Raw genomic sequence first — 12,175 nt, 5'->3', positions numbered from 1 at the left:
TATAACAAAATAAAGGAGCTACTTCCTTGGCATTGCACTTGAGCCAAAGCTAGCTATTTCTGTTAAAGAAAATACCTTAACTCATAACTAAAATTTTATTAACATATTTCAAATCTAAAATACTTTGCCAACTCTGTAATAGCCAAGATTTAGAAAAGAAATTGGGACTGACATTTTAACTAGAATATCACTAAACGTTTCTTTAAGACTTCTAAGTGTCAAAATGAAGATGACAACAGAAAAAAGATTAAAATGTGATATATTTCAATGGCACCATCTAAAAGCAACTGGCTGCCATTTAAAAATGAAGCTGTATAAAGTTTCCCCTTCCTACCAAAGAATTATGAGATATGAATTAAAAATTCAGGTCACTTCTCATAACATCAATGAGGGAAATTAAACATCAGTCTGCAAACTTTTTTCCAGAGAACTTCGGAACACAGATTTCTATCAGTACATGTTGGAAAAGGACTATGATATAAAGAACTGTTAGAATATAAGATCCAAAAGCCTGGCCTCCAATTCTGCTATTAGCTCACTGGCATGACTGCAAAGGGTGATTGAAAGAACTAATTTATTATACAATCCATTAACCAGAAATCACAAGGGGAAATTTTTCTCCTTGCATTATCCAATATTTTAATGATCAATTTACCATTTCTCTCTGCACATTTACTTTCCTGAACTAAAATACAGATAGTGTCTCCCAGTTATCCAGAGGCAGAGAATACAAGTTTGCCATCTCTTGTGACCCAGCACCACGACTCCAAGGCTGCTCCCGTAAATCAGTAAGGATTAAGGCCCTAAACGAAACCAGACACAGTCATTCGGGAGGAGAGAAAATGTACTTAGTATGTACCGAAACACCTATCTTAAATACGTTAGTCTTAACTTCATTTCAAGACCAAATGTAAGAAATGTGTGGGTTAATATTTGGAGCTCTTTAACAGAGCAGATATCCGTATTAGAAGCAACCAAATGTTCTAACAAGTCTTCCACATTAACATGGAAGCCCTGCCAGAAGCACAGGGTACTTGGCGCCGCTACTGAATAAAAGGATCCCCACACAAAGGTAAACATGAGCACGCGCACAGGAGTCCACTGAAAATAATTAAGGTGCTCTGTGCAACAGACTCTACCAGTGGTTCTCAACCTTGATGCACAAAAGAATCCCTTTCATGAGACTTTACTAAAAATACCAATAACCAGGCCCTGTACCAAGAGATTCTAATTATCCTGTAGAACCAGAGCTGAGAACCACTGTTTGATTTGATATGCTATTAAGTCTAATTTCACATTAAAAATCAATTTGCCGGGGCTTCCCTGGTGGCGCAGTGGTTGAGAGTCCGCCTGCCGATGCAGGGGACACGGGTTCGTGCCCCGGTCCGGGAGGATCACAAATGCCGCGGAGCGGCTGGGCCCGTCCGTGAGCTATGGCCGCTGAGCCTGCGCATCCGGAGGCTGTGCTCCGCAATGGGAGAGGCCACAACAGTGAGAGGCCCGCGTACCGCAAAAAAAAAAAATCAATTTGCCTTTGATTATTTCTTAAATAACATTTGCTGAGTTTTCTTCTTTCTCTAAAGATAAAATAGGTGCTCACTTTAGAAAATATGAAAATATTTTGATATATATTTCTCCATATATAGCTATTTTATAAAATTACCTCTATGCCATAAATAATTTTGTTTCTTGCTTTTTTTTGGTAATTAATTATGAAATTTCCCCAAAGAGTAGTACATGTTCTTTGAAAACATGATATTTAATAGCTTCTGAGGTTAAAATGGCAAGTGTTTGTAAATAGTTCTGATTTTAATACTGGAAAGAAGTGATAATCATTTTATATATTTGGTGAACCATTTTGACTTTTAATACTACAAAGCTCTGAGAATATAAGAACTGCAGAATAGCAATGGACAGAGCTATGGCAATGCCTGTCAGAAGTGAAGGTAAATCATGCATACAGGCCTGCACTAAAAGGCATAGACAAGAGGCAGAAGTAGGTGGCATCAGGAAGTTGCAAGGTGGTAAGCAATTATACCTAAAAAGTTTTCAAAAGGATAACATAGGCATTTAAGGGTGGCATAAAGAAAACAAAATTTAAAACAAGGTCCTTATCATCAAAAACTTAAAAATCCAGGGCTTCCCTGGCGGCGCAGTGGTTGAGAGTCCACTTGCCGATGCAGGGGACACAGGTTCGTGCCCCGGTCCAGGAGGATCCCACATGCCGCGGAGCAGCTGGGCCCGTGAGCCATGGCCGCTGAGCCTGCGCGTCCGGGGCCTGTGCTCCGCAACGGGAGAGGCCACAACAGTGAGAGGCCCGCATACCGCAAAAAAACAAAACAAAACAAAACAAAAAAAAACCCTTAAAATCCAGTTAGGGAGATAAAATAAACACATAAACTAAAACAAGTAGTGGCCTGAAAGGATATTAGCAAGTGAAATTGTAAAATAAATGGAAATAGAATGAGTGCTACAGAGGTTTAAAGGAGTTCAGAAAAGACAGGTATTAGGGAAGAAACAAGCAAACAGCAGTCACTAAACGGTCCCTTAGAGAGGAAAGAAAAAGTCAACATTGTTTTGTTTATGGCATTCTTCCAGGATCACAGACAAGCCACAACCTTGAAAATGTTACTGAAATACTAAATGCAAAAGAGAAATCAACTGAATATTTATCATTGTCCTAATTACAAAGAGAAGGAGTAATATAGGCTAATGGAAACAGAACTAAATTAGGAGATGGGAGACACAGAGTACTGAACTAGGGTTGGTAACAACTGGTTTTAAACTTAGAAATGTAAAGTAATTTGCTACCTTTAGCAGTTAGGAAATACTTATTTCTACCCATTCTCTTTCATAACTCTGTAAGTGAAAAAGATCGTAGAAGTAAAGCTACATACATTGAATAACAAATAAAACACTTAGGATTACTCATAATGAAGAACAATATTGTCATTCTAAAATAGAACACAATTTAAATAAGCTCAGGTTGTACAGAAGAAAAAAGACATGGTGACACAGCAGCCCCACCTATGAGGCACGGCTCAGGCACACTTTCCTTCCGCGACACAGAAATGACCATGCAGGGGAAGAAGCTGCCGCGTGGTCAGAGGGAACTGCGTTTTCTGAACCTCATGAAGGTGAGAAGTCATAAGGGGACTTGCTTTCTCCTCACAATGGACACTATTTAAAGATCCTAAAAAGAAACTAATCTTACCCATAGATTTTAATATTTTAATATTGTCATATCAAAGACAAATGCAGATAATATTCCATGCAAATTCCATGCAAATGACCCAATTTAGTAGTAAGAACTTTTGTTCCTCTGATATAGCAGCAAACTAAATATTTCAAAAGGAATGTTATTCACTACTTCATGAAAAGGCATGAAGAAAAGTGAAACAGCAGGAGAAACAAACCAATAACCCGCCCCCCCTAAAGTTACCAGCGTTACTTCTACCTACAGGCATGCGGAATAGCCAGCATCCAATTAGCCCTCCTACTGTAAACAAATACAAAAATTGGACAAAATATAGGAAATTACTATTCTCATACATTAGACAAAATAGGCAGTATAGGACTGTGACTTCTAAAGACAGGAAACAAGCAAAGTGAGCCCCATGACAGGACACTTACGATGCTGTGTGGCCAGAAGGGGAGACCAAACCCAGTGTACCAAAAACCCTGACACCAGCACCAAACAATGAGATGAGAAATGTTTTAATCTTCAGAATATTAGAAAAAATCTAAAGACCAATATCCCTCATGAACAAAAAATAAAAATCCTTAACAAAATATTAGCAAATCAATTCCAGCATTATGTAAAAAGCATAATACATCATAACTAAGTGGAGTGTATGTTAAGAATACAAAGTTAGTTCACTGCTCAGATATCAATCAATATAACTGCCACATTAACAGAATAAAGGAAGAACATCCTATGATCCACCTCAGTAGATGCAGAAAAAGTATTCAGAAAGTAAACAGGCAAACTACAAACTGGGAGAAAAGATTTACAACATATATATCTAAGAAAGAACTTGTATCCAGAACAACTCTCTTACTACCAAATTATAAAAAGCAAAACAACCTAGTTATTAAAAAAAAAAGGGGGGGGGGTTGGCCACAAAAGACTGAAGAGGCACTCCACAAAGGAAAATATATGAATGGCCAATAAGCATGATGAAAAAGTGCTCAAAATCAGTCATTAAGTAAATATAAACTAAAACTATGAGACACTACTGTACTTCTGATATCATGGCTAAAACAAACACACCCGACAGCTCCAAATGTTGAGGGGAACACGGAGCACCCAGAACTCTCATACGTTATGTAAAATGGTAAAAACCACTTTGGAAATCTGTCTGGTACTTCTTATAAATTTATAAGGTATTGATCCAAGAAAAACAAAAATACTTGTACAAGAATGTTTATAGAAGCTCTATTCATAACAGCCAAAAACTGGAAACAATCCACATGTCTATCAACAGGAGATGGAAAACAAACTCTAGTATGGCTATGATATAATATTACGGAGCAGTAGAACTGACCAAGCAATTGAAATGCCAACAATATAAATGAGCCTTCAAAACACTATGTTGAATGTAAGTGATCAGAGACAAAACAGTAATGTACTGTATAAATACCATTTATATGACATTCTAGAACAGGAGTAACTAATCCACAGCAGAACAAAAACAAAAACAAAAACAACATAAAAAACCTCAGACAAACGGTTTCCTCCAAGGGTGTGGGAAATTAGGGGTTTGACCAGAAAAAGACAAAAGTAGTATTTTGGGGATGATGGAAATGCTCTGTATTTTAATAGGGGTTGGGGTATACAGGTATATGCATTTGTCAAAAGTATTCAAATTGTGTTTATTTATTTCCTTGGATAAATTATGCCTGAATAAAAAGTTGGTGAAAACAATCAGTAAAACAATTCAGGCCCAAAAGAGTTATTAACTCATAAGAGATCAAATATATTCTTTTTTAAAAAGAGAGTAAAATAAAACAAATCAAACCAAAAGACCTTGGGGTGATTCTAATTCGAAAATCTGTAGCCTTTAGGAAAATAAAGCAGGGTGAGGGGACTTATGTGGTAATTTGCCCAAATAACAGACCCTGTTACCTCTTCTATTTAACAAAAACATGTTCTTCACATGTACTAAAGAACTTTGAAAGAGGGGACTTACAAATGTTGGCAAGCAAAAAGATGCATACTACCTTGCATCCTAACAAAAAAATAGTAGTTAAAATGCCTACAAAATAATAGTAGTTAAATTAACTACTAAAAATAGTAGTTAAAAAACATTAAAATGTTTAAATAGTAGTTAAAGTATTTAGTGCACCAATATATAAATTGACCTGGCTATTCAGAGTATGCCTACGTTAGACAGGATACTGTCTACCTTCACTCGTTACAAACTAATTTCAATGTCAGTATAGCAAAAAGAAGTTTCAAAGTGACCACAAATAAATAATTTCATTTACTGAAATGAAAGGGGAGGAAAGATAATTGGAAATAAAAAGAAAAAACTGACCAAATGTAAGTTCAGAAGCAAATGCAAGATAAAGTACAATAAAATTTCATTAAAGTAGTACAGTCTTGCAGGATATAAATATAAAAAGCATCTCATCTGTTGTAAATATAGCTGAAATAAAAAGAATGAGCTGAATATTTTTATTCCACATCTGCAAAACTCCAGGCTTTCATTCATTTTTTCCCACAGATACTAGCGCCACTCTAACTCAAAAGAGAGGGGAGAGAATCTTTGAACTCAAATTATTTAAAACTATAAAGCTACTTTCGTGTCTCATTTAATATTTATGAAACATTACTAAAAATGTGGTAACTGATGGTTTAATTAATTCTAGTTATCAAAAAGAATGTTTTACAAAATAAATACTACAACTAAATCAACAGCAAAGAAAACAATCAGCTGAAATATTTCCTTACCACTTTTACAACACAGGGTGCATCGCTGCCCACCGATTTTGAAGAATTCATATCAGCTGTTTGAAAAAGTGACATATGTAATATCAGAACAAGAAGTAGCATTATTATAAATAGCCTGTTACTAACCCTTTATTAGTATTTAGATCTGTGTATCTATAACCTCTTAATAGAATAAATTTCAGTTCCCAAATGTGTGTCTCAGGATATCATTACTGTATATTTCATCAATTTTAAAACTTTTTTTCACGATTTAACATATCTGAAATTGGAAGGCATCTTACAATTGCTATCTTCAACATGATCATCAATTAAGTATGAAAAACTGAGTTAAAGACTTCTTTAATTCAAAGTACTCATGGCCTTTGATATGCTAATGTATGCTGTGAATTCCCAAAAGGATGATGACTGATACAATTTCTTAAATTTAACAAACTAGGGAATCCTTTTAAGAAGGAGCATTAGGAAGCTAAGAAAAGAGGGAGCTAAAGCTCTAAAAAACATGCGTTTGGGAGAAAAAAATTCATCAAGATCAACAGTTCAGGATACTGGCACGAGAACTTTGAACTGCCATCCAGAATAATTTTAATGTGGTATCATTTTACTTCATGCAAATAAAGAAGCACAGTTGCCCTGAAATGCTGAGTTAGGAATATAAGGTTGCCCATATTCATTAAACACATATTTTTTACCAGATACCTACTACATGCCAGTTTCTAGGAAATGGATTTAGCAGTAAACAGGAAAAAACAATCTCTACTCTTATGAAACTAACATTTCAGTGGTAGGACACAGACAACAATTAAAATATAAAGTATGTTTGATGGGAGTAAGTGCTAGAGAGGGAACATTAAGCAGGAAGGGAAGGTGGAGAGTGTTGCAAGTTAGTAAGAGAAACCTCCCTGACAGAGTGTCATGGAAGCACTGGTCTGAAGACTGTGAGGGAATAAGCCAAGTAAATATCTGCGAGCACTTTCCAGGCCGACCAGCACAAAGGCCCTGATGTAGCTGGAGAAGAGTAAGTGAGGTGGAAAGTAACAGGGGTCAGAGATCAGAAAAGCAGCAGAGAACAAATACAATGAAATGGATAGGTGACCTAAAGCTGTTGCTATGAATGAGATGGCGAGTCACTGGAAGGTTTTAAGAGAGGAATGGTAAGCTCAGACTTTGATTTTCTAAAGAATTCTCCAGGTGGCTTTGTGGAGAATGGAGGGTGGAGGGCAAGGGCAGAAGCAGGGAGATCAGTTAGGCTACTACAACACTCTGGGTGAGAAATGGTGGTGGCTTGAACCAGAGTGGTAGCAGACAAGGCGGTGATAAGTGGTCAGATTGTGGATGTATTTTTAAAGAAGAGCCAACAAGATTTGCTCATGAATTAGTTATAGAGGATAAGAGGGGAAAAAAGAGATAAGGATGACTCCAAGTTTTTGGCCTGAGCAACTGGAAAGAAAAAGTTGCTACTTACTAAGACAGAGAAAATTGCAGGAGGAGCTGGTGCTTTGGGGTGCCTTAAGTTTGAGATGCTTATTAAACATCCAAGTTCAGGTGTTAAATAGGCAGCTGACATACAAGTCTTGAGTTCAGAAAAGTGGTCCAAGTTGGAGAAAGAAATTTGAGAGTCATCAAGATAGAAATGCTATTCATTTAAAGCCATGAAAATGGAAGAACCCCTAGGGAATGAGTGCAGACAGAGAAAAGAAGAAATCCTAGGACTGAGCCCTAAGGCATTCTCACATTAGAAGCTGAAGAGATGAAGAGGGACAGGCAAAGGAAACCAAGAAACCACCCATCAGCTGGGAAGCAGCAGTATTGTGAAAAGGCTGAAGCTAAAATACTTCAGACTACAGAGGGAACACCAAGTCATAAAAATGGCTAAATGGGCAAATGAATAAGTCTGAGCTCCTTAAGGAACAGCCCCAAGGAACACATCACTTAGATACTGAATTAATAATAAAGCAAGGTTAAATTTTTTAAAATCAGCATTTAGTGCACAAAATATTAAAATAAGTATAGCATCCCAATAATACTGCACAATTCGAATGAGAAAAGGGGGAAAAGGGAAGTTCAATAGTTCATTCAAACAACACATACTGCAAAGTATGCCAGGCACTAGGAAAACAATAAGAAGAACTGTCTCACTGCCAAGGAGGACATGTTTATTCTGGAAGAAAGAAAAGTAATTTCAGGGCAGCATGGAAAGTACTATGAAAGGGTTAACAGAGGGGTATTATACACAGATAGCACCTGCCCTAAGCTCAGCTTTGGAAAAATGAAGCAAAAGAAGAATCACACACAAAGATCAAGAGGCAAAGGGTAGCATGATAGTCAAAGAACAGATTTTTGAGGAAATAAAAGGGATGAAGAGAAAAGTTACATAGGGACCAAACTACGTGAAGGGTCTGGTATGCCATTCTCAAAGTTTGATACTTTATCCTAAGGGCACTGGGGAGCCATTAAAGAAGTTTAAATAGACTAGATCACTCAAGCCACAGTGTGAATAATAGGATGCAAGGGGGCAAGGCTGAGCAGAGAAAATTCACAGCCATAGTGAGAATCCAGACAAGACATGAAAATGACCTGCACTAAGGCAGTTATCAGCAGAGATAGAGAGAAATCAATGGATCTGAGAAGTCAGACAGTTAAAGCAACAGGACCAGATGAAGTACTGGGAACATGAGTGAAGCAATACTTGAGAATGCCTTCCCAGTCTGGCTTGAGGGGTGTCATTCATTCAGATACTCCTCTCCTGATCATAAGAGAATCACGAGATGAAAGAGGATGATATAAATTTTAGACATGCCTGTGGGTCATCCAAATAGAGATTCCTTATAGGCCACTCACTGGCTATGGGCTTGGACTCAGGGGATCACATCCTTAGCCACAGATAAAAGATCTGGAAATCAGCAGTAAAGAGACAGTAACAGAAGCCAAGAGACTCGATGAGATCACTCGGAGAGACTAGACTGAAGGAAAAGTGAGCCAAGGAAGGAAAGCTGGAGAACACAGAAGTACTTACCAAGATGACTTAGCATAGCCAGAGAGGTAGGAGAAAAACAGAGGTGAAAGTATGTTATCATGAAAGGCAATGGAAGCAACTTTTATGTGAAAGAAAGATGAACAGTATCAAATGCTGCAGAAAGTATCTAAACAAAATTCAGAAGCAACGTTTTAGCAGAAAACTTTCATTAGAAATTGCTGATGATCTTGAATATGGCTGTTTTGGTGTCAGTGGGCACAGAGAGATAAAGTGGAGGCAGCAGTATTAAAGCAAATCCCTTCTCCAGGTTGATCGATCCAGTTTTTAAAAGGCAAAGTTTTGCCACAGAAATTTGTCAAACCATTAGATTTAAAAAATATTATTAGGTGGCACTTTCTGATGATAAATACAAACACAAATAAAACAGCTAGCACACATGCAAAGCAAGTTGCAAATTTGCCAAAGGTTACAAAAGCAAACTAACTAATAATGCAAAATGAAGAATTTGCTTGCTTTAAGACAAGTTCCCATCCCTAATATAGGATGTCCTAAGTCCACACATTCTGTGGTAGGGAGAGCTTATATTATCTGCCATCTCTAAATCACAAGGTCAAAAATATATACCTGGCTAATATAGCCCTAACCTTTCATGATTTATGAGGGCTTTCGGCTTAAGTCAGAAAGCCTTGTTCACTGGAATGGGTTTGGTTCCAAACAAAACTAAAGAATCTACAACTATTTCCCCAAAGACAGGTGCCACTAACCTAGAGAGATTATAAAATACAGTAAAGTGCTGGTTTTTAAACTATGTTTCATGAACATACCTCTAGAGACTGCAGCTAACCAACTACAGCCCACTGGTCCCGGTTGAGTCAGACACCTCTTGAGTAAGAGCTGCTGCTCTTCCATCTATGTCAGTGGTTCTCAAACTTTCCCAGGCATTTGAATCCCCTGGAGGGCTTGTTCAATCACATTTCCTACAGGTGGGGATTTGTAGGTCTGGGGTGGGACCCGAAAATGTACAGCTCTAATAAGTTTTCACATGACGCTAATCTAGTATTAATATTAGTATTCTGAGTTAAGATGTTGCTTGAAAATAAAAAAGCGTTCACTGCTAAAAATAAAATTTTATAAACCACATGGCAGAAATCAAATAATTAAATCAAGATTAGAGGTGGAGTAAGAATATATAACGGAAAAGTTAGAAAGAAATATCAAAAGCAATTATGAAATGCACTGTATCACTACTAATATTCCTGGTGAAGCAGACAGCTTTAGAAGTAATCACGTAAAATATTTTTTAAATCAACCAATTAGTTAACTTACAGAATCCCAGGGTTCCACAATGGGTCCCCCCAGATTTCAGGGTAAGTACGCTAATTAAATAGCACATTTCAGGCCTAATATGCAACTTCTAGGTCATTCTCCTAAATTCCACTGTGATGACTATTAGGGTTGCATAAAAAGAAAAGGTAAATCCATACCTATTAAAGATCTGAAAATCTCCAAATTAAACCAGAACAAAGGGAATACATCCTAATTGGGTGGAGGTGGGGAAAGAAAGGTATGGCTTTCTTTGGGTCTCAAAGGAGATTAATATTATATAGAATATCTTAAAAATCTAAAGCCATATGCTCACTAATGACAATATTACTGATATTTTATCCTGTTTCTACTGTGATTAAATCAACTGTCTTCTCCACTCCCAGGTCGCAGATGCATTTTTGCCTAATTATACAATATTTTGTTGACTGTAGATTATTAGAAACATCCTGTAAAAGTTTGCAACTAAGAAACTATCAATATTTTGATAACAAAGCATATACATCTTCGGACTGACAATTAGAAGTAGTCATACACTTACCAAGATATATACAACCAAAGCCACCTTGGCCAATGGATGATCCTAGTTTCCATTCCTTTTTGTTCATGTCAGTGATTATCTCCCCGGCTGCAAAATGTTCTGCAAGACGTCTCTTTGCAGGGCCCTGTCTTCCAGCTTGAGCTGCTTTTACACGAGGCATTTTCACTATAATACAAAACAAAGCAACATTCAATATTATAATCCTAGAAGTGCTAAAAACCTTTTCACTAAGGAAAGCTTCTGTGCAACAAAGATGCTATTCAAATTCCTACTTACTCCAAAACTTAAATAAAGGACATCTGTTAATTCTAATTTATACGTGCTCAATCCTTTTGATTATCTCTTAACTTAGGAGCGGAAGCAATAAATAAAATGATCCATGCAATTACTTTCAAGAAAATATTTAAAGTTCCAGTGGTATAATATCATCTATGACTAAAAATGCTATTTAGCAACAACAAAAGAATTGCTCTATGAAGCTGAGGGGGAAAGGTACATCCAATTAGAATGCATACTCTATACAAATGCAATGAGGATTTTACAAAGGTCAATGTTGATGGGATAAGAACACAGTAGACACTGAAAACACAAGACAGTTAACATGAGAGGAAAGGGAAAGAGTATTTATGGCAAGATAGTAGATGCTTTACACATAGGCTTCCATCCATCCTCACAACTCCATGAAGATTACATTATCATCCCCATTTTACAGATGACAAAATTAAGGCTCAGCCAAGTTAAGCAACCTGTCCAAGGTCATATACCTACTAAGTGGCCGAACAATAGAAATCTGCACTGAGGATCCCCTGGCTCCAAAGCCTCACCAACATGACCCACAATTACAAAAGTCACCATAATGAAGGAGTGACCAGGAGAAATTACGGCTGTTTAGTCATTTGGGTTCACAGAAAAGGCAAAGCTGGTGATATCCAGCATTTGTATGTTTCCCCTCTCACCAACTATCCTTTTGGAGATGAATTCCTATTTACTTTACTTACTAACAGACAAGCTTAGCATAGCATTCATGGAGAGCAGTGTTTTACCGCGAAAAGAGCACAGGTCTATAAGGAAAAGACCTAGATTCGAGTGTAGGTATGAGGCCAGTTTTGGGTGATCTTGATCAAGTCACTTCTCTCTGGGCTTTAAGTGCCCTTAGACATAACTTACTTCACTGAGTGAAGGAAGGGTGGGTCAGGAATGGTGACCAGCAAGGCTAGCAAGCTGTAGAGTAAGGGCCAAGTTCTTGGGCAAGGGTATGAACTCAGTGGCCTAGAAAAAAAGCAAGTAACACACTTAAGACTGAAGAAAAGAAAGCATGAACCAGACTGTGTGTATGTGTGGTGTGTGTGATTTCAAACTCTCAGGTTAATCTATTTTAATC

The 12,175-nt window shown here is 37.3% G+C and overlaps 1 protein-coding gene across 2 annotated transcripts in view; it reads right to left on the bottom strand.

Annotated features, from left to right (window-relative positions):
• VRK1 (VRK serine/threonine kinase 1) overlaps positions 1–12,175 on the bottom strand; it is a 53,228-nt gene that overhangs the window by 33,934 nt on the left and 7,119 nt on the right. For both annotated transcript variants that reach the window (XM_089908186.1, XM_022576138.3), the window contains exons 2-3: positions 10,795–10,959; positions 5,957–6,012 (exon numbers count right to left, since the gene is read on the bottom strand). In XM_089908186.1, the coding sequence (XP_089764312.1) occupies positions 5,957–6,012; positions 10,795–10,954 (216 nt within the window). In that variant the 5' untranslated portion in view covers positions 10,955–10,959. The remainder of the gene's footprint in view (positions 1–5,956; positions 6,013–10,794; positions 10,960–12,175) is intronic.

This window comes from Delphinapterus leucas, chromosome 2 (genome assembly GCF_059928025.1).
Source record: "Delphinapterus leucas isolate spDelLeu-1000000601 "Yukka" chromosome 2, BTC_Dleu_Yukka2, whole genome shotgun sequence".
In the NCBI taxonomy this organism is placed as follows: Eukaryota; Metazoa; Chordata; class Mammalia; order Artiodactyla; family Monodontidae; genus Delphinapterus; species Delphinapterus leucas.
This window is presented reverse-complemented; position numbering and strand designations above follow the sequence as displayed.